Consider the following 24,377-nt stretch of genomic DNA (forward strand, 5'->3'; position numbering starts at 1 on the left):
CATTTCTATTAATCCCAGAGGGAAATTCGATCGATACAGTTTCTCCAAAATATACAGTATAGCAGTAGAAATATAGTAATACAAACATTTATAGACATATTTACTTCAACACATAAGGCCATTTCCTCAACTGATTCCGAAATTTCTTCCAGAATTGATCTTGGAAATTTGTGGCAAAAAACAGACTCTATGTCTGTGTCCATAGACAAACAGTGAGAGCACCGACACTACCAGTCCGCCCCGGCTCCTCGTCCTCACCTTCGCCGACAGGCAGGCATTATGTCTCGGCTGCTGAACTGGCAGCGGCGGCAATATAGCTGCGAGACGGTTGCTGCCGACAGGCCGGTCTTGTGTCGCGGCCAGCTCCCGGCACAACAAACCTTGGCTTTTACATATTTTCAAGGCCCTTATTGTAAAACATGCACCTCACACCACAGACCTGTTGGAGTGGAGTTCTGGCACCTACATGACTCGTTCTTCTGATTGGCTCGTTGTTAAAGTCCCATTAGTTTTCGCTCTGTAAATCTGCATTTTCTTTAGATGCCCCAAACACCCTCCAGCAAACTCTAAAGATTAGTTTTCTTCCCTCTCTTGCAGAGTTCAGAATTTTGATTTCCAGCCACTTTGTTTGAAATTGTAACTGTTTTTAATTCATCTGTTTTTAAAAGTTTGAAATGAAATAGTCTTTGAATGCTTACTGTAAAAGCCACAGCTTCACAACTTCAGCATTATAAACCAAAATTGAATACATTTTTCCAAGATACCCTTTCCAATAAGCATATTGTTAGTTATTCATCATGAAGCTTCAACAATAAGAACAATCAAAACAGCTGGTTTATTAAATGCTCCGACCACACAACAAATTAAAGGACCATGGAAAAAATGTAAATATGGTGTTTTTATTGAGAGTCTGCTGGAGCTGGTTACAAAGCTGTTGGAGAGAAAAAAAAGAGAGAGAGAGAAAAAAAAGGTGTTCAGTACCACGTCTCAAAATGCATCAGGTTTAACTGATGTGCCGTAGGTGCTTGGCTTTAAGAAAAACAATGCTTGATATAGAGCTGTGTTTATATGGTTGTCCTTTAGAAAGAGTAAAGGAATTTAAGTTTTTGGTCGTATGGTTTGATGAAAGGCTCACTTGGGCCGTTCATATCAGAAATATAATTGAGAAATGTGGAAAAGTAGTACATAGAAAGAAACGTTTATGTGGTTGTGAATGGGGTGCAGAGAGAGGAACCATGCACACAATTTATCAAGCTATGTATAAGGTCATTGTTTGATCATGGCTGTGTTATGTATGTCTCTGCTGCCAAGACTCTTAGAAAAATAGATATTGTTCAATCTAAAGCATTAAGACTCTGTTCAGGAGCCTTTAGATCTTCCTCAGTGCCTGCTTTGTTTGTTGAAATGGGTGAAATGCCATTGCATTTGTGACGGATTAAACTGGGTTTACAGTACTGGTCAAAACTGAATGGTAGTGGTCATAATTCAGTTGTTGTGTGTTTCTCTCAAGGGACATTCCGAGATTATCAAGTCGAGGTCCTGGGTTGTCGGTATAAATACAAAATGGACACAAGAAACAAAAGCATTTTTACTCGGTCTTGTCTCAGATTGGGCGGACTCAGGATTTTAAATTAAGACCGATCAAGACCACCACTGAGAGGCTATTTGCCCATGAGCACAATAACTAATAAGACCTATTTCTTTTTTTGGACCAGGCTGTAAACATGTTAATATCTACTATAAAAACTTCCTCATCAATCCTCATTCATCGACAAATGCCGGATTAGGCACTTCTGCATTGGCTTCATTTTTCACACCAGAGGTTGCTGCTAGGTCGCCAAACATACTTGGATTGCACTTCATACACCTTGGTGAACAGCCCAGGTAAAGAGTGTGGGAAAAAGTGATACCACACTATTTTGACTTTAAGGCAGCCTCTTGGCCTGTCATATGTTAAAAGAGTTTCAGTCTCCTCCTGTCATATTGATTTAAAACAGATCAGAATGTTGTAGAAGGACTCATTGTAAATTATCTCAAATTTCAACTCAATTTGTTTTAAATCATTGGTGTGAACTGGCCTCAAAGGGGACGTTTATGGTGCTCTCAAACATGCACAAAACTTGATGTGCATGGTGAGCTGCATGTGTGATGTGAACACCAACTGCCTAGATTCATACCATTCATTACCCAGACTTTTTTCCAGCCAACTCCCAGGTAGAACTTGCAAATTAAATAGCCTGAGCTGATGTGTCAGGAAAATTCACTGTGAGTGGGACGGGGTGATGACGATTTTATGCTACCAGTGAGATCGTTGTGCATGTAATGAAGATGCTTATGATCTCTTCAGTTGGCCTTTATGTTCTTCTTAGCTCTTTTGTTGATAATGTGGAAACGCCCAATAATGGGTAGCATTGATATAAAAGCAGAAAAACTGTTGTTATAGTGTTGGACTTTTATCCTCCTGCTATCTTTGATATCTTGTACAAATAACGACCACAGCGTCCTTTTCATGTCACGCCAGGTCTCCAGAGACCCTACTCCCCTCCCGTCCAACAGGGGAAACCTTCACATTGGGCCTCATTCACTAATATGTTCATAGAAATGTTCATACGCAAAGTCACCGTCGTATTCATGACACGTGCGTACCGGCCAATTTTGTTCTCACCCCCATGCGTATTTCAGTGAATCAGAATCATTCTAAATCGTCATGCTCGTGCCTGCAACCTACAATCGTCATTCTATCACGCCCCCATCTCTCCATATAAGGACATCCGATTGGTGTATCAGTACGAGAGTGGAAGGTGAGGTGGAAACGAGTAGAAGTTTTTAGGAGATGGCCCCAAAAGGCAAAAAAGAGCGGCATCTCTGGATGCTGTTACACTTAATTACATAGTCGCAGCAATTCTGTACATGCATTGGCAGACAGAATCAGCTGATAAACCATTCAACACACTCTTCTGAAGGCACCGGCTGCAATATCTTTCAGCAAGGCTAGATCTTTACACTTTCTTATACGTAAATCACAATCATGTATGTTCCCTGTATGCTCTTAAATATTCTCAGATTAATCAACTGGTTTTGGTAACAGGTGTAATATTTCATGGAAATATTGGTGGGAGTGGTCGACGATTAGATTTAAGATTTAAGATTTAAGATTAAAGGATGAAAAGGTGAACAATTCATAATTATTTAATATATTCAGTCAATTCACGTTTTTTATGCATCTTTTCAACATTTTCATATATTTATATATTTTACTGAATGTATTTTTAATATGTCATGCATCTAGTTAAAAGAGTTATGTTTACATTTTCTGAGAAAGCTGGTTAATCATTTATGCGTACGCATGGTCTGAGGAAGTTCTATTTTTGTTCGCAGAGTAAGAACAATTTCAAGTAAGAATATATTGATGAATCCCAGATTTGTGCTTCAAACGTTTGTACACACGGTTTAAGCTCATTATGCGTATGCACTGTTAGTGACTGAGGCCTATTGTGAGGGACAAGTGTGAGTAGCACGTTTGGAAAATTTCAGTTGCTGGTGTTCCTGAACATGTCTAGAATGTTTCTGTGGTACATCAGCCAGAAGACTAATCCTAATTAGACCTCAATGTCCTTCCCCGCTTTCTCAGACACGGGTTGAACTTTAATATTCATGTTATTAACTCAAGAAAACTTCACAATACCTTGACAAAGTGGATTTGGACTCCATCCATCTCTGGTGCACCTGGCCTCGCTTGATGCTGCCGTATATCCTCTTTTACACCGATAGCTTACACTCTCATCCAGTGTTATTATTTGTCCCTGATGGACACCCCAATAAGACATAAGTGAGTCTCTTTGATTGCTGCACCTCACCTCTAAAACAAGGGAAAGACTTATTAATCTTTGGTAGATCAAGATGGCATTAATAATCATCATCACCAAAGTTTAATGACTGATACACACTGCGCAGTAAACAACCGTCTCATGATCTGATTACTGTGATACCATGCACTTCTATACCTTGGCAAACTGGTGTGATATCCCATTCTCCGTCGTCACTACATGTGGATACAGCTGAGGTGCTCTGAGGTGTAGAGATCCAGTACTTATAATCACATGTGGTTGTGACTGTGTCTCCAGGTGAAAACACATGTTGGGAAGTGTCATATCTGGTGCCTTCGAGTGTCGTCAGTGACAGTTTACATTTTGTTGCTGCATTTTGTAGGAGAAAAAGAAAATTCTGTTCATCAGTTTGTTGATCGAGGCAGTCGACAATCCGACAACAACCCTTCACCTCCCACCAGTCAGTGTGATATAACCGATATAACTCAGTTTATACTTACGCTCACACACAGGCGCTGGACTGAACTCGGTTTTAGTTCCTATTTTTGTGCATTTTGACGGTCTTTCAGTCTGTTTTTTGAACCTCTGATTGCACTCAAAATGCAGGACTTCATGTTCTTTGTGATCTTGGAGCTGTCCAGTTAATTGTCCATTTTGAATCTGGGGTATTGCACATTTGAGCTCTGTTGAGAAATATACACACAAGCATCATAACTACATTTGTTTTCCATAAAGAATGCAACAAAAATTAGCTGCTCATTTGACACCAACATTTTGGACCTATTTTACAATTATGCATTGAAATATGGGTATAAATTTAATGTTAATGACACTAAATGATGATGGACAGCAGATTCCCTTTAATATATCCTTAACCAGAGTTCTGTCATGCTCACACCATTTGAGAATGGATTCCTGGAAAGAGATTGCTGTGGCGCTTCTCAAATATATGAATTCATTCTGAGCAGTTCCACTTTTACTTTCTGTTCTCCCTGTTAGATTGCGGTTGAAAAAACTTGGTTTCCCCTGTGAAAGTCTTGCATAGCAGTTGCACCATGTGGAGCTAATTTTCCTGTCAAATCTTAACTGTTGACTATTATCATTTAAAACATGCTGTCCTGAGCATAAAAAAGTCATGATGTCCAAGAGGAAGTATTGTGTATGTGCATGATTAGCAATCAGAAGCAACATTTTATGTTGACTTTTTATTTCTCTATTTTTTAATGGGATTTATTTTACGACCATTTTTTCTAATTGTGTAAAAATCATAGACTTTATAAAACATGGACGTAGGCTCAGTGACTTCACCCACTGGTTTTAAAGAGGCATTCTGAATCCTAGTATTGGAAAAGCTGCCTCCACCTAAATCAAACTAGAAAGAAGCAAAGAGGTGGAGCTGAGGCGGACCTTAAAGTCCTGCACCAATCACAATATAAAAGGCGGGGCATAATGTTGGGATGAATTTCATTGGATCGTTAGCTCTGACAAAGCCTTTTAATTGCTCAACAAGTTAGTTAATGGCAGATGATGTTGGTCTGGTGGCTGGAGAGGTGCCATGTCACTTTCTGAGCACTGCTGAGGTGCCCTTGAGCAAGGCACCGAACACCCAACAGCTCTGGCACGCTCCCTGTGTAGCAGTGTGCAGCAGCCCCAATTATCTCTCCTCTAATGCATGTCCACAGGTCCTGTTTGTGCATGTGTGTTTTTCAGGCCTTTCCATATGAGAAGCAAGTCTCTCAATAACAGAATGTAAACCAGAATTTCCCCTCAGGGATTAATGAAGTATGTAAAGTTAAAAAAATATTAAATTAAATTAAATTGAAAAAATAATGTCAGATAAATTAACTTTTAACACAGGTACACTGGATTAAAAAGTGGAAAATATTTTGTTTATGCAGGAACTTTAAGCTTCCTGGTAAAGAGCTTCAACCTGCCCACCTGCTGTTCATATTAGCTACGCCCCCAATTTTGCAAATGTACAAAACTCTTTGCCTTTGCATAATCAAAACACAAGTAAAAAAATAATTCTTCCCCCTTACGTTGTGCATGAACAAAGATATGAGCTAGACACCAAAAAAAAAATGTTGTACTAAGCTGAAGACATGTCAAAACTGAATGGTAGTGGTCATAATTCAGTTGTTGTGTGTTTCTCTCACGGGACATTCCGAGATTATCAAGTCGAGGTCCTGGGTTGTCGGTATAAATACAAAATGGACACAAGAAACAAAAGCATTTTTACTCGGTCTTGTCTCAGATTGGGCGGACTCAGGATTTTAAATTAAGACCGATCAAGACCACCACTGAGAGGCTATTTGCCCATGAGCACAATAACTAATAAGACCTATTTCTTTTTTTGGACCAGGCTGTAAACATGTTAATATCTACTATAAAAACTTCCTCATCAATCCTCATTCATCGACAAATGCCGGATTAGGCACTTCTGCATTGGCTTCATTTTTCACACCAGAGGTTGCTGCTAGGTCGCCAAACATACTTGGATTGCACTTCATACACCTTGGTGAACAGCCCAGGTAAAGAGTGTGGGAAAAAGTGATACCACACTATTTTGACTTTAAGGCAGCCTCTTGGCCTGTCATATGTTAAAAGGGTTTCAGTCTCCTCCTGTCATATTGATTTAAAACAGATCAGAATGTTGTAGAAGGACTCATTGTAAATTATCTCAAATTTCAACTCAATTTGTTTTAAATCATTGGTGTGAACTGGCCTCAAAGGGGACGTTTATGGTGCTCTCAAACATGCACAAAACTTGATGTGCATGGTGAGCTGCATGTGTGATGTGAACACCAACTGCCTAGATTCATACCATTCATTACCCAGACTTTTTTCCAGCCAACTCCCGGGTAAAACTTGCAAATTAAATAGCCTGAGCTGATGTGTCAGGAAAATTCACTGTGAGTGGGACGGGGTGATGACGATTTTATGCTACCAGTGAGCTCGTTGTGCATGTAATGAAGATGCTTATGATCTCTTCAGTTGGCCTTTATGTTCTTCTTAGCTCTTTTGTTGATAATGTGGAAACGCCTAATAATGGGTAGCATTGATATAAAAGCAGAAAAACTGTTGTTATAGTGTTGGACTTTTATCCTCCTGCTATCTTTGATATCTTGTACAAATAACGACCACAGCGTCCTTTTCATGTCACGCCAGGTCTCCAGAGACCCTACTCCCCTCCCGTCACATTGGGCCTCATTCACTAATATGTTCATAGAAATGTTCATATGCAAAGTCACCGTCGTATTCATGACACGTGCGTACCGGCCAATTTTGTTCTCACCCCCATGCGTATTTCAGTGAATCAGAATCATTCTAAATCGTCATGCTCGTGCCTGCAACCTGCAATCGTCATTCTATCACACCCCCATCTCTCCATATAAGGACATCCGATTGGTGTATCAGTACGAGAGCGGAAGGTGAGGTGGAAACGAGTAGAAGGTTTTAGGAGATGGCCCCAAAAGGCAAAAAAGAGCGGCATCTCTGGATGCTGTTACACTTAATTACATAGTCGCAGCAATTCTGTACATGCATTGGCAGACAGAATCAGCTGATAAACCATTCAACACACTCTTCTGAAGGCACCGGCTGCAATATCTTTCAGCAAGGCTAGATCTTTACACTTTCTTATACGTAAATCACAATCATGTATGTTCCCTGTATGCTCTTAAATATTCTCAGATTAATCAGCTGGTTTTGGTAACAGGTGTAATATTTCATGGAAATATTGGTGGGAGTGGTCGACGATTAGATTTAAGATTTAAGATTAAAGGATGAAAAGGTGAACAATTCATAATTATTTAATACATTCAGTCAATTCACGTTTTTTATGCATCTTTTCAACATTTTCATATATATATATTTTACTGAATGTATTTTTAATATGTCATGCATCTAGTTAAAATAGTTATGTTTACATTGTCTGAGGAAGCTGGTTAATCATTTGTGCGTACGCATGGTCTGAGGAAGTTCTATTTTTGTTCGCAGAGTAAGAACAATTTCAAGTAAGAATATATTGATGAATCCCAGATTTGTGCTTCAAACGTTTGTACACACGGTTTAAGCTCATTATGCGTATGCACTGTTAGTGACTGAGGCCCATTGTGAGGGACAAGTGTGAGTAGCAAGTTTGGAAAATTTCAGTTGCTGGTGTTCCTGAACATGTCTAGAATGTTTCTGTGGTACATCAGCCAGAAGACTAATCCTAATTAGACCTCAATGTCCTTCCCCGCTTTCTCAGACACGGGTTGAACTTTAATATTCATGTTATTAACTAAAGAAAACTTCACAATACCTTGACAAAGTGGATTTGGACTCCATCCATCTCTGGTGCACCTGGCCTCGCTTGATGCTGCCCAATATCCTGTTTTACACTGATAGTATACACTCTGATCCAGTGTTATTATTTGTCCCTGATGGACACCCCAATAAGACATAAGTGAGTCTCTTTGATTGCTGCACCTCACCTCTAAAACAAGGGAAAGACTTATTAATCTTTGGTAGATCAAGATGGCATTAATAATCATCATCACCAAAGTTTAATGACTGATACACACTGCGCAGTAAACAACCGTCTCATGATCTGATTACTGTGATACCATGCACTTCTATACCTTGGCAAACTGGTGTGATATCCCATTCTCCGTCGTCACTACATGTGGATACAGCTGAGGCGCTCTGAGGTGTAGAGATCCAGTACTTATAATCACATGTGGTTGTGACTGTGTCTCCAGGTGAAAACACATGTTGGGAAGTGTCATATCTGGTGCCTTTGAGTGTCGTCAGTGACAGTTTACATTTTGTTGCTGCATTTTGTAGGAGAAAAAGAAGATTCTGTTCATCAGTTTGTTGATCGAGGCAGTCGACAATCCCACAACAACCCTTCACCTCCCACCAGTCAGTGTGATATAACCGATATAACTCAGTTTATACTTACGCTCACACACAGGCGCTGGACTGAACTCGGTTTTAGTTCCTATTTTTGTGCATTTTGACGGTCTTTCAGTCTGTTTTTTGAACCTCTGATTGCACTCAAAATGCAGGACTTCATGTTCTTTGTGATCTTGGAGCTGTCCAGTTAATTGTCCATTTTGAATCTGGGGTATTGCACATTTGAGCTCTGTTGAGAAATATACACACAAGCATCATAACTACATTTGTTTTCCATAAAGAATGCAACAAAAATTAGCTGCTCATTTGACACCAACATTTTGGACCTATTTTACAATTATGCATTGAAATATGGGTATAAATTTAATGTTAATGACACTAAATGATGATGGACAGCAGATTCCCTTTAATATATCCTTAACCAGAGTTCTGTCATGCTCACACCATTTGAGAATGGATTCCTGGAAAGAGATTGCTGTGGCGCTTCTCAAATATATGAATTCATTCTGAGCAGTTCCACTTTTACTTTCTGTTCTCCCTGTTAGATTGCGGTTGAAAAAACTTGGTTTCCCTTGTGAAAGTCTTGCATAGCAGTTGCACCATGTGGAGCTAATTTTCCTGTCAAATCTTAACTGTTGACTATTATCATTTAAAACATGCTGTCCTGAGCATAAAAAAGTCATGATGTCCAAGAGGAAGTATTGTGTATGTGCATGATTAGCAATCAGAAGCAACATTTTATGTTGACTTTTTATTTCTCTATTTTTTAATGGGATTTATTTTACGACCATTTTTTCTAATTGTGTAAAAATCATAGACTTTATAAAACATGGACGTAGTCTCAGTGACTTCACCCACTGGTTTTAAAGAGGCATTCTGAATCCTAGTATTGGAAAAGCTGCCTCCACCTAAATCAAACTAGAAAGAAGCAAAGAGGTGGAGCTGAGGCGGACCTTAAAGTCCTGCACCAATCACAATATAAAAGGCGGGGCATAATGTTGGGATGAATTTCATTGGATCGTTAGCTCTGACAAAGCCTTTTAATTGCTCAACAAGTTAGTTAATGGCAGATGATGTTGGTCTGGTGGCTGGAGAGGTGCCATGTCACTTTCTGAGCACTGCTGAGGTGCCCTTGAGCAAGGCACCGAACACCCAACAGCTCTGGCACGCTCCCTGTGTAGCAGTGTGCAGCAGCCCCAATTATCTCTCCTCTAATGCATGTCCACAGGTCCTGTTTGTGCATGTGTGTTTTTCAGGCCTTTCCATATGAGAAGCAAGTCTCTCAATAACAAAATGTAAACCAGAATTTCCCCTCAGGGATTAATGAAGTATGTAAAGTTAAAAAAATATTAAATTAAATTAAATTGAAAAAATAATGTCAGATAAATTAACTTTTAACACAGGTACACTGGATTAAAAAGTGGAAAATATTTTGTTTATGCAGGAACTTTAAGCTTCCTGGTAAAGAGCTTCAACCTGCCCACCTGCTGTTCATATTAGCTACGCCCCCAATTTTGCAAATGTACAAAACTCTTTGCCTTTGCATAATCAAAACACAAGTAAAAAAATAATTCTTCCCCCTTCCGTTGTGCATGAACAAAGATATGAGCTAGACACCAAAAAAAAAATGTTGTACTAAGCTGAAGACATGTTTAAATATTATGCAACAATGGGGCATTTTAACATGGGACCCAATGGGGATTCCTTGGCTTTTGCAGCCAGCCTCTAGTGGACACTGCAGTTTTTTTGCACATCAGATTTTCCTGTGTGTTCGGTTCTCTCTTAAGAAAGCCTGCTTTACCTTCACAGCTTGGAGCCTGGTCACTCCACTCTTCATTTTCATCACATGAGATCTCCGACGTCCCATTCAGAAACTCTGTGTTAGACTTGCAGCTAAATCGAACTACATTGTCGTAGGTTGCGTCCTCCGGGTCCCTTATCACCTGAACATTATCAGCCACATGAATCACTGGACACTTCTGAGCTGGAGAAGGAAACATGATCAAATTTAAATGTATCCACACTTAGGCAGGTGAGCGATTAACTCTTTATAAGGGAATGACAAAAAAATAAAGTACCAGATGACAGTGGGCCTCTGTTTAAGCTCTTACCTTCACATACAGGAATTTGAGGGATCAAAACAATAAATGTGAGTATATCTGCACCAATTGATCTAATTTTTTATTCCATTGTATCTAGTCTCTGATCGTCATGAATTAATTTGTGTCGGTAAACACACCAAAACTCTGAAGATGCCCTAAACATCACAGCTACAAATCATGTGTCCGTCGAACCATCAAGCAAAAAATCTGACGCACTGAAATTCTATTTTGCACACATTCATGAGGACAGTTTTGAATTTGTACGTACTTTTTCTTTAAATCCACTTTCATTTTGGATGTACTTACGTCTACATGAAATGTTCTTAATTTCCCATTGGCCATCCAAGCATCGAACCCTGCCCTCTCCCTCCATTGTGTACTTATCACGGCACTGATAAGTCACCTCCGAGTCAGACAGGTATTGCTTTTGGTAAGACTTCACAATTACAGCATTTTCAATTTTAGGTGGGGGTTTGCAGTGATTGGAGACAGCTGCAACATATCAAAACACACACAACACAGAGTTACATCCTGTACATTTTATAAATACTTTTATGATCTACAGTAAGAACTGACTATTGACTCACGTTTACAAATTGATTCCGGCGATAATTCATCTAAATTCCAATTTCCGTCTTCACATGATAAACGGTCAGTGTGAGCGCGGTATCCATCATGACACGTTATCTGCAGCTCTTGTCTTCTACGGAGGTTTAGTTCAGTGACCTTCGCATTAGGAATCACAGGAGCTTCTCCACACCGACTTTTCTCTACAGTGGAGATGATTACAAAGAGACATTAATTACATCGCTGCTGACAGCCGTGATAATTGAAGTAAATGAACAAAATGTTTCCTCTCTGAAGAAGCCGTCTTCAGTGATGTCACAAAAATGTGATCAAGCAAAGAAATTTAAAGTAGCACAAAATGTATTATCATGGTGTTTACTAAAATTATATAACAAACTTATATAACAAAATGTGCTATGTCAGAGGACTGGTGTAAGATGCATTTACTGTTTCACAGAATAGTGTTTTGTTTATTTCTTTGGAAAATCCTCTCTCAACCCAAACACTCTTTAAAGATCCCATAGTCTCCTCATTTTAACCTTTCATGTTTGTCAGTATGCGAAACCTATAGAGCAGCTTTCGCCTGATTTGCATCTAAAAAAACCTCCTTATTTATCGTATACTGGCGTCTGTCAAATCCGTTATTTCAGCCTCTGCCTGATACTGTTTCTTTATATGTATGTATGTGTATATGTATATTATATTTTATGTGTCCACTTTCTTCTTATTGGCCGGCTCTCTGGAAGCCTTCCAGAGGGGCAGAACGCTGTAGGGCTGCCAGGGGATAGCTGTTCTTCAATGCTGGGAGAAGAGAGTCTATACGTAGAGGCTTGAAGCCGTCTCGTGAAATTCTTGGTTTCATATCGGGGAACTATCCTGTGTTTAGCAGAACAAGCCATGTGGCGCCCTCTGCAGACTTATTCTGGGATTACTCCAACATACATTTACCTCTTGAGCTGTAAATTAGCCCACATTTAGTATGGACATCCAGCATTGTAACACTATAGGTGAGTTTTAAAATGGGGATCAGCATAATATAGGTAATCTTTACATGTATGCTTTCAAAAAATTCTTACGCCAGGCATAAGATGGATTTCTCTGGCAGTCTCTGGCCTGATTTTTGAGTGATGTGTTATTTACAAAGATGAATTACCAATGCATTCTTGAAGTCCAGACCACTTCCTGCCATCACATACGGCTTCTCCCCACCAGCCTTTGGTGGGAAGCTTAAAATTGTCATTGCAGGTGTAGTACAGCTTGTTATCCTCCTGAGCAACAACAAATCCATTTTGAATTTCAGGTTCTCCACATGCTGTTGCTATATAAAAAAAGAACAAAGAAGGATTATATTCAGACAGCACTGATGGAAAGATATAAGTACATAGTATCATGTGAAGTCCTTTGAGGAGGGCCATAGTCGTCTGTATGATTCCAGTGCTTGAGTCTAAATTCAAGAACAATCTCTCTAAGCTGTGAACTTTTACTCACGTGAAAACAAATTAACATTTAACTGTTCGAACTAGTAAAACCTTTTATATTAAACGTTGCTTCTTTTTGTCTTGGAGGAAGTGTTAGACATTTCTGTTGCTGAAAAGATAAAGAAACTAGAATCACATGTTAAGCATTGTATTTGTCATTGTACTGTCATAAAACTTCTTACCTCGACAGCTCTGAATCCCAGTCCATTTACCTTCCTCACAGGTAACACGGAAGGACATATCACGATCGTGCTCACAGGTGTATTCTACTGCTTGGTTGTGCCGGTATGTTTCTCTTTCATTGTAGGTAATGATTGCATTGGGGATGGGATGTTTTTTACACGGTACCTCTGAAACAGATTCAGTGAAAGTGTCCGGTTAGTCACACAACCTCCACTTCATTTGACTATCTTCATGAAAAACAAAACATCTTATTTAAGCAGGCTTGTCGCCAATAAAGTGTTTCAATGAAAATTCCTGTAATAGTGTTTTTTTTCCAACATTTTACTGCTGCTGAATAGAAATTATATAAATTAAAGCATCATCTTAGGACAGAACAACTGTAATTATATATTCACATCAGAGCCCCGTGATATTTTGTTTAAAATAACTACAGATCTGTTCAGTTTTATAAAGTTTTTTTTCTATGGGGGTGATAATCAATAGTGTTTGTTAACTGGTCAGGTTGTATGGTATTTGTTTAAAGGGGCCATAATATGAAAAATCCACTTTGACAGTGTTTTTGAACATAGATTTGGGCAAACTAACTGAGTGTCTACCAACCCACAAAATGTGAAATAAATCCATCCAGTCCTTTGATTGTGGTCTGCATAAGTCTTACAACACAGAGAAAAATGCTCAGTTTCAAATTTGCTCTCCTTGTGATGTCACAGTGGGATTCTGGTAAAAAAAAAAAATCCTCTCCCCTCCCTTGGTATCTCCACTCATGGACTCCACCCCCAGCCTATAGCAAAACTGGGGGGGGGGGGCTCGTTGCATTTAAAGAGACACACACACCAAAACGGAGCGTTCTGAGAGAGCTGGTTTATACAGGGTCACAAACCTCCTCTGGTGCTTGATTCATGTTATATTTTGGCCAAAGCACAGCACAGATGTTTCATTTAGACCACAGGAGACTGTTTGAAAAGGTTGACAAGGGGTATAATATGTCTTCTTTAAAGTAATGCTCGATCAAATCAACAGGAATGCACTTATAACGTTAAACCAAGAGCTCAAGTGTGCATGACCAGCACAGATGTGTTGTCTAACACTTTTATGTCTCAGCCGCTCAGTGACGTTAACGTTTTCTTGTTATTGAACCAACAGTCATGTGTACTAATGCTTGCATACTTGAGCTAGCATCAGTTCACAACAGTAAACGGGTAGTTTTGATTAGCATTAGCTCGCATTCTATGATTAGCCAAACTAAGTATTAGAAGCTACACTGTCACAAGTGCTGTGGGTTATTGTCAAGCGGTTGTTTCTTTACAGGTGTGTAGGGTAATTAGTGAAATACATGGGATTTAAGTGATAACCATAAATTTCACTATCATTGGAAAAAAAAACACAACCAACATTGAGTAAGTCTAAGCTGAGGTCAGACTACACGTCGTAAACGATCCGGCAGATGCAGAGTTTCAGGACCCGTCTACCTTGAAAATGGATTGTTCTATCCTGTAACACAGTTCTTCCTGAGCTACAATCAAGACCGCATCTGGGACACCTCACAACCTCCTTACAGAAAATTGGTGCTGCGAGACTGAACTATGCGACTATGGAAGAGTTTGTCACGTTCTGGCAATTATTTTGTTTTCGTTTACATTCTTCTTTCCGGGTGTCGTCTTGCCCATCCCATCTTCCTTCCAACGGCATCACATCAGCTAACAACCATGTATTCTGTCATGTCATGTCGGTCAAGTCACGGTACAAAATGTTTGCCTCTGTGATCGCCTAATCTGACACAGTGACCGTCATAACAGAAAATAAAGTGGTGTAGTGTGACCTCAGTATAACACAACCTCTTGTTCTGCTGTCGGGGTTTCCAACAACTCAAAGGGAGCATAGGTCAATGAAATAAAATTTACAGTATTTTTTTGCTTACCGACTGACTAACTAAGATCTTCTGTATTTCTTAACTGATCTAAAAGGTACTGTGTTGACTGGGAGTCATGAAGTTTTAAGGGTTTCTCCAAGTCGTAATTTCGAAAGATCTTCTCCAAATGCTTACACGACAAAAAAACAGATGAGCTAAACAAAACAATTCATTTTAACAATGAACTTATTGTTCTGTTGTTTCTTACCTTCGCATCTTGCATTCCCAGCCCAGTTATTGTCTCTACAGGTGAGAGTGAATTGTCCTTCAAAACCATCCTTGCAGACGTACCTGACCTTTTCATTGTAAATGTACGTCTGCTTGTCATTGCTCACAATATCAGTATTTGGAACCTCACGTCTGATGCATGTTATAACTGAAAAAGAAAATTGCAGTTAAACACAGTTCTGTTCACACTTCTAAATCTCTCGATGGTACAATTATTCATCATTGCTGGTCTTTCGGAAATCATGGAAATGAATAGAGAACAAGGGGACCTTGGACAAATGCCGGATTAGGCACTTCTGCATTGGCTTCATTTTTCACACCAGAGGTTGCTGCTTGGTCATGAAACATACTTGGATTGCTCTTCATACACCTTGGTGAACAGCCCAGGTAACGTGTGTGGGAAAAAGTGATACCACGCTAGTCTGACTTGAAGGCAGCCTCTTGGCCTGTCATATGTTAAAAGAGTTTCAGTCTCCTCCTGTCATATTGATTTAAAACAGTTTCAGAATGTTGTAGAAGGACTCATTGTAAAATATCTCAAATTTCAACTCAATATGTTTTAAATTGTTGGTGTGAACTGGCCTCAAAGGGGACGTTTATGGTGCTCTCAAACATGCACAAAACTTGATGTGCATGGTGAGCTGCATGTGTGATGTGAACGCTAACAGTCTAGATTTTCAGCCCACCTTACTCAAGACATTTCCCTGCCTACTCCTGACTAAAATTAGATAATTAAGTAGCTGATGTTTCAGCACATCAGATTAAGAGTCAGGAAAATTCACCGTGAGTGGGACGGGTTGATGACGATTTCACACGACCAGTGAAATGGCTGTGCAAGTAATGAAGATGCTTATGATCTTTTCAGTTTGCCATTATGTTCTTCTTAGCTCTTTTGTTGATAATGTGGAAACGTTCAATAATGGGTAGCATTGATGTAAAAGCAGAAAAACTGTTGTTATAGTGTTGGACTTTCCTTCTGCTATCTTGGATATCTTGTACAAATAACGTCCTTTTCATTTCATGCCAAGCCTCCAGAGTCCCTACTCCCCTCCCGTACAACAGGGGCAAACTTTACATTGTGAGGGACAAGTGTGGCAAAGTAGCAACTTTGGAAAATTTCAGTGGCAGGTGTTCCTGAAACTTCACAATACCTTTACAAAGTGGATTTGGAGTCCATCCATCTCTGGTGCACCTGGCCCAGCTTGATGCTGCCCTATATCCTCTTTTACACTGATAGCTTACACTCTCATCCAGTGTTATTATTTGTCCCCAACGGACATTCCAATAAGACACAAGTGAGTCTCTTTGATTGCTGCACCTCACCTCTAAAACAAGGGAAAGACTTGTTAATCTTTGGTAGATCAAGATGGCATTAATAATCATCATCACCACAGTTTAATGACTGATACACACTGCGCAGTAAACAACCGTCTCATGATCTGATCACTGTGATACCATGCACTTCTATACCTTGGCAAACTGGTGTGATATCCCAGTCTCCGTCGTCATTACATGTGGATACAGCTGAGGTGCTCTGAGGTGTAGAGATCCAGTACTTATAATCACATGTGGTTGTCACTGTGTCTCCAGGTGAAAACACATTTCGGGAAGTGTCATATCTGGTGCCTTCGAGTGTCGTCAGTGACAGTTTACATTTTGTTGCTGCATTTTGTAGGAGTAAAAGAAGATTCTGTTCATCAGTTTGTTGATAGAGGCAGTCGACAATCCCACAACAACCCTTCACCTCCCACCAGTCAGTGTGATATAACCGATATAACTCAGTTTATACTTACGCTCACACACAGGCGCTGGACTGAACTCGGCTTTAGTTCCTATTTTTGTGCATTTTGACGGTCTTTCAGTCTGTTTTTTGAACCTCTGATTGCACTCAAAATGCAGGACTTCATGTTCTTTGTGATCTTGGAGCTGTCCAGTTAATCGTCCATTTTGAATCTGAGGTATTGCACATTTGATCTCTGTTGAGAAATATACACACAAGCATCATAATAACTACATTTGTTTTCCATAAAGAATGCAACAAAAATTAGCTGCTCATTTGACACCAACATTTTGGACCTATTTTACAATTATGCATTGAAATATGGGTATAAATTTAATGTTAATGACACTAAATGATGATGGACAGCAGATTCCCTTTAATATATCCTTAACCAGAGTTCTGTCATGCTCACACCATTTGAGAATGGATTACTGGAAAGAGATTGCTGTGGCGCTTCTCAAATATATGAATTCATTCTGAGCAGTTCCACTTTTACTTTCTGTTCTCCCTGTTAGATTGCGGTTGAAAAAACTCGGTTTCCCTTGTGAAAGTCTTGCATAGCAGTTGCACCATGTGGAGCTAATTTTCTTGTCAAATCTTAACTGTTGACTATTATCATTTAAAACATGCCGTCCTGAGCATAAAAAATGTCATGATGTCCAAGAGGAAGTATTGTGTATGTGCATGATTAGCAATCAGAAGCAACATTTTATGTTTACTTTTTTTTTCTCTATTTTTTAAGGGGATTTATTTTACCACCATTTTTTCTAATTGTGTAAAAATCATAGACTTTATAAAACATGGATGTAGTCTCAGTGACTTCACCCACTGGTTTTAAAGAGGCATTCTGAATCCTAGTATTGGAAAAGCTGCCTCCACCTAAATCAAACTAGAAAGAAGCAAAGAGGTGGAGCTCAGGCGGACCTTAAAGTCCTGCACCAATCACAATATAAAAGGCGGGGCATAATGTTGGGATGAATTTCATTGGATCGTTAGCTCTGACAAAGCCTTTTAATTGCTCAACAAGTTAGTTAATGGCAGATAATGTTGGTCTGGTGGCTGGAGAGGTGCCATGTCACTTTCTGAGCACAGCAGCCCCACTTAGCTCTCCTCTAATGCATGTCCACAGGTCCTGTTTGTGCATGTGTGTTTTTCAGGCCTTTCCGTATGAGAAGCAAGTCTCTCAATAACAGAATGTAAACCAGAATTTCCCCTCAGGGATTAATGAAGGATGTAAAGTTAAAAAAATATTGCATTAAATTGAAAAATAATGTCAGATAAATTAACTTTTAACACAGGTACACTGGATTAAAAAGTGGAAAATATTTTGTTCATGCAGGAACTTTAAACTTCCTGGTAAAGAGCTTCAACCTGCCCCCTCGCAGGTTGAAGCTTCAACCAACCCCCACGCCCCCAATTTTGAAAACATACAAAACTTTGCATAATCAAAACACAAGTAAAAAAATAATTCTTCCCCCTTACGTGGTGCACGAACAAAGATATGAGCTAGACACCAAAAAATGTTTTTTGTACTAAGCTGAAGACATGCTTAAATATGCTGCAAAAATGGGGCATTTTAACATGGGACCCAATGGGGATTCCTTGGCTTTTGCAGCCAGCCTCTAGTGGACACTTGAGGAACTGCAGTTTTTTTGAACATCTTTACCTTCACAGCTTGGAGCCTGGGCACTCCACTCTCCATTTTCATCACAATAGATCTCCGACGTCCCATTCAGAACCTGTGTGTTAGACTTGCAGCTAAATCGAACTACATTGCCGTAGTTTGCATCCTCCGGGTCCCCGATCACCTGAACATTATCGCCGACATGAATCACTGGACACTGCTGAGCTGGAGAAGGAAACAGGATCAAATTTAAATTCATCCACACTTAGGCAGGTGAGCGATTAACTCTTTATAAGGGAATGACAAATAAATAAAGTACCAGATGATAATGGGCCTCTGTATCAGCTCTTACCTTCACATACAGGAACAACACCATCCCAGCCTCCAGCCATGCAGATGCGAGAGTTACTCCGGCTGACCATTTGATAACTGGAACCAGGATTATGTAGAAAATAGATCATAAAATGCTGAGGTTTAAATCTTACTCCTTGTTATGCTAAACATTATAAATGTACAATATGAGGGGATACTTTATACAGCTAACATTTTTTATCATAGGCTACTTCTTTTTTTTTTACCCTTTTTGACAGGTGTATACAACTTTTGACCCAAAAACAAAATCGTCGCCTTTGTCCAGATGGAAATCTGCAAACTGGGCGTCGCCAGGATGACCACATGATCTTGCTTCAAACATAAAAATTGTGAAAATTAGTCAAAACAAAACAAAAAGCAATTATTTATGCAATACAATTTCAACAGTATGAAAACCATAAAGTAGAGCCTGATTTGACATTGTGGCTTCTATCAAAACCAGGGAACAATCATAGACTGTAAATATTAATGGACAAAGCCTGAGTGACGTCACCAATCATGTATATTAAGTCATATGTCACATAATTACGTTTTTTACTATCATGTTTATTTCAGTATCCTTTACACTACTCATCACTGCACTGTTGTCCTATTAAGTCTTATAGGCTACATATAATTATTTGCATGTTTTGTCTTGATTGATTGATTGATTGATTGATTGAATAATTTATTTCAGACATATCAAATAAAATCAAACATGTCAAAAATACAAAACAAAATTAAAAGCACGAAAATACAATAAACAAAAAACAATGTTCAAATTATTTCACAAAAAAAGAAAAAGCAAATTACATATATTCAATTGATATGCCTGAAAAGGAGTAGGAAGAAGTATAAAACTTATTTCATCCTACCCCTTTTCCACAGCTCAATAATTAATATTTATTAAATTAAATCAACTTCCTGTGTTCCTTATAATCTCTCTATATATACAATCTATCTATATACAATTTGCTATATATATAATATATTATATTTATGATACTATAGTTGATATTTACAATCCAATGATTCTCCATACATATATACCACTTGATATACTATGATTTTTTATAATTTATATATTTATACAATCCATATATCTATAACTATATATACATATCTATTTGTACAATTTGATGTACTATATTTACATTTTATATATTTATACAATCCTTATATCTATACAGTTTGGTACAGTATGTTTACAATTATACATTTAATACAATCTATATCTATATATATATATATATACAATTTGATATAGGCTACTATATGTACAATTTACATATATATAATACACATTAACATACACCTGTGTATACAAAACTTGTAAACCCAATTATTATTATTGTTATTGTTATTATATTTATTTTATTATTATTATTATTATATTTTTTCCTTCTTAAAGCTCTCCCTCATCCCTGTACCTTTTGAAAATCATTGCTTTGTAAAAATGTTTTAAACTGGATCATGTTTGGACAATGCTTTAGCTCCGTGCTCATACCATTCCACAGTTTCACACCACCAATTGAAATGCATTGACTTTTTAAAGTCGTGCGAACAGCTAGCATCTTAAAATTTAACTTTTCCCTCAAATTATAACCCCCCTCTCTGTTTCAATTTTTTTGAATATTACCTGGTAGCAGTTTGTTTCTTACTTTGAACATGATTTGTGCCACTTGATAGTCAACCAGGTCAATGAACTTTATAGTACGGGAATGTAAAAACAGGACATTGGTGTGATCATAATATCCTGCTTTATTGATTGTTCTTATGGCTCGTTTTTGAAGTGTGACTAGTGGTAGCAGTGAGCTTTTGTAAGTGGTCCCCCAGACCTCCACACAGTAATTTAAATAAGGTAAGATCATTGAACAGTAGAGAATATGCAATGATTTGTGATCCAATATATGCTTTGCTTTACACAGGACTGAGATGCTACGTGACAGTTTAGATTTAACATGTTTTATGTGAGGTTTCCAGCAGAGCTTGTGGTCTATTGTCACACCTAGGAATTTATTTACATACACTCTTTCAATATTAACACCATCTATCTTAACATTTACGTCATTATTTAAATTACAATTTCCAAACAACATGATTTTTGTTTTCCTTAGATTCAATGATAATTTATTATTGTCAAACCACCTTTTTAATTTGCTCATTTCAGATGTAATTAACTCCAGAAGCTGCTGCAAATCCTCTCCCGTACAAAAAAATATTTGTGTCATCTGCAAATAACACAAATTGTAGAATATTTGAGGTTTTACATATATCATTTATGTAGAGAATAAAAAGAATTGGGCCCAACACTGACCCCTGGGGGACACCACAAGCAATGTCCAAACAAGATGACGTGTATTCACCCAACTTCACAAACTGTTGCCTGTCTTTGTTGTTGATATTTAATGTTATGCTTGTTGTACATAGAGAGCACAGTTCACCAAAGTCAAATTCCTCGTGTGTGTGAGCATACCTGGCCAATAAATCTGATTCTGATTCTGAATAAAAACTGTGCTGCAGTGAAAGCGCTGCAGTGCAATCATCCATATATTATGTTGCACAAACTCTTGGGCCTGAACGCATGAATGAATACTCTTCATTCTTAGTCTTACAGTAATGGTTAGACATTAACCCTTCTGATATTAAAGGTTGGTATTAAAAACTTATGTCCATCTTATTATCACATGTACTAAGAGGAAGTTCTCTTGAAGTGTTTGGAAGGGAACTGCCCTATTAGCATTATTCCTGAAAGAAGAATGGATGTCAAATATAACCGTGTTTGAAAATTATATTTTGCAGTCTCTACTGCTTATACTGCTATTGCTAGTTTTGTTTGTTTTGTTTTGAAGAGGACATATTATACCCCTTTTCCACCTTTTCATATAGGTGTTTCTGTTTCTGGAAAGTCGTCCTCCATTCCCTAGCAACAGAGAAGTTATGGTGCAAAGGTGTGGCTGAGTTGGAAATGTTGAACTTCATCTAACATCTGTTTTTTAATCTCTCCTTTAGGGACATGATCAGAAATATAGATTTGACTATGTTTGATTTCAGGGTTCAGGTTGTGCTTAGGGCTCTTTTGCAGTTAAAAAAAATGACACATCACCTAGCTATAAGCGTTTTTCTATAAAAGTAAAATGCCATGTGTGGTGTATATAGTCTTTAAAATAGCAGAGTAAGTATTGATCTCCAAGCAGTAAAGGATTGTAACTTACCTTGACATCTAGTGCCTTTGGACTGCCATCGTCCCTCAATACAGATGATTTTGAAAAAGCCACTGAAGCCAACATTACAGCTCACTCTCACTTGTTTCCCTCCGGGGTAAGAGTCCTCCAGGGACGACGTGTCGAAGTTTGTGTCATAAAAATCACTTTTCAAAAACTGATCGAGTGTACAGGCTGTGACGCAGCAAGAAAAAAGTCATTAGTAAACATAATCATCAGCGTAAATCCACACAACAACGATACAAAACAATCGAATTGTGAGAGAAGGGAGCATACTCGATCTTACTTAGACTCTGACTATTCACCACCGTCAGCGTATGAATCCATAACAACAGGACACAGCTTCTGATTATTACGTGCATTTTATCTTCATGACCCAACACAGTCGAGTAGAAAGCAGACTGAAACACAGAGGGAGCTGGGGATTTCACTGGCTGAAAAAAAAAAGAAAGAAGATTGCTCAATGATTTACGCAATCCCGTCTGCTCCAGCCTCCAACTATGATCTGAGGCGCACAGGGGGCAGAAAAAAAAACAGGAAGTGACCACTAACAGAACCTTACATCACACTATGGATACTTTACGCCACCTAAAACACAGCAGGATAGCTTTTAGGCTTGTAACCAAATCTCTGCCTCTGTGTAATCAGACTTTGTAATGTTTGTCATTCAGTGAGAAAAAAAGAGGCATTCCCGTAAGTTCTTTGATTACTTCTGGGTAATTATTTGCAGAAATCAATTAAGCAAACGAAACATTTCAGCAAGTCAGCTCGAGCTTTTTCCATCCAGAGTTTGGAAAAGATTGTTCACTTCAAACTCAATCAAAAGTGTGAAGATATTATTTTTTATGGAGGAATGTCATCGTTACACAGTTTACAGATGTTTGTGCTTCGATGTCCTTGTAAAGGTTGGAGACAGCTGCCAAAAGACCGGCTAACAAATAATTTCTGACAACAACATGTTATGCAATGCAGGGTTTTTCCTATTTTACTCAATGTGGCTTCACATTAGTCATACTGATGTTTTGAACACATGTTAAGTGTGTGTCTGCACATGTTTACATATTACACAAACTCTTTACTCAGTACAAGAGTCATCAAGTTGCACTGTTATCAGTTAAATCTCTCTAAAAGCATGGTGAAGGTTGGTAAAATAGCGCTCTGCCAATGAAAGGCGTCTGATCCAACTATCACAACAAGGCCCTAAGGGCGCACTCACACTAGGCAATCTGAAGCACGCTTCACCCCTAAAGTCCAGTTCGTTTGACTGTTGACAGTTCGTGCTTAAGGTACACGGTATACTTCCTTGGCCCTGGCACGCTTGGAAGAGGTGTGTCAGGCACGGTACAGCTCATGCTGGCGAGCACACAGCATGGACAGCCTTCATTAAGGAGAAATCCCGGAGTGTTCTGTCTGTATCTGACTAACATGACTCAAAATAAAACACAAAGTCAGTAAAGCAGCTGTCATGTTCTCTGTGTTGTTCTCCGACGTGCAGACTGTGCATCTTTTTAATTTTTTTTCCCAGTTCTTAATGAAACGTTCCAATGATAACAAGAACATTATCACAGCAACATGCAGAACATGTTTAAAAGATGTTATGGATGCTTCAGATTGGTCGGATGGGTTCAAATTCCACTAATGCCCCTGAGCCCAACAATCCATTCATGTGTTGTATTACGACATTATGCTCAGGCCCGGTTAATCCTGGAGCAGTGTGAGTGCAGGCCAGTGGGGAATGGGGGGGTGTTAATCCTGCTTAAGCACGGTACGGGACAACTTTGCCTAGTGTGAGTGCGCCCTAGGTCTCTAACTAGACTCTTCTCCTCTGTCACCCCGTGGGTTGTGGAAAGAACTACCAACCTCCATTGGGTCTGCAGAGTCCCTTTGCACCTTTAAGAAAAAGCTAAAGACCCAGCTCTTTATGAACACCTATGCCCTTAATGATAATTATGATGATTGTGATGATGATGATAGTCTTGTTTGTTAATGACGCTATTTAGGATGGTATTGATATTGATTAGAACTCTGAAGAACAGCTGCCGATGTTGTGTTTGGCCTCTGGTCACTTCCTGTCAGCACCCTTGTGTCCGATCGGACTTAAAGCTGTTTGTTTGTGTTGATGTGGTTTCCTTCTCTCTGTGTCCTTGCTTGTGTTGTTCTTACTCTCTTATGTTCTTCCCTTTTGGATAAAAGTGTCTGCCA

General features: G+C 38.8%; 1 protein-coding gene across 1 annotated transcript; it reads right to left on the bottom strand.

The window, feature by feature from the left end:
* Nucleotides 1-816: 816 nt before the first annotated feature.
* On the bottom strand, nt 817-22,629 carry LOC132969087 (complement factor H-like). Its single transcript, XM_061034307.1, has 21 exons — nt 22,462-22,629; nt 22,167-22,349; nt 19,179-19,284; nt 18,953-19,029; nt 18,643-18,825; nt 16,990-17,172; nt 16,667-16,858; nt 16,348-16,521; nt 15,177-15,344; nt 13,059-13,226; nt 12,552-12,716; nt 11,419-11,601; nt 11,138-11,323; nt 10,531-10,713; nt 8,776-8,958; nt 8,453-8,644; nt 8,134-8,307; nt 4,328-4,510; nt 4,005-4,196; nt 3,686-3,859; nt 817-931 (listed from the first exon to the last, which is right to left on the bottom strand). The coding sequence occupies exons 1-21, from the start codon at nt 22,535-22,537 to the stop codon at nt 924-926; spliced, it is 3,333 nt and encodes a 1,110-aa protein (XP_060890290.1). The 5' UTR covers nt 22,538-22,629; the 3' UTR covers nt 817-923.
* Between the last annotated feature and the right edge of the window lie 1,748 nt (nt 22,630-24,377).

This window comes from Labrus mixtus, chromosome 3, assembly GCF_963584025.1.
Source record: "Labrus mixtus chromosome 3, fLabMix1.1, whole genome shotgun sequence".
NCBI lineage: Eukaryota > Metazoa > Chordata > Actinopteri > Labriformes > Labridae > Labrus > Labrus mixtus.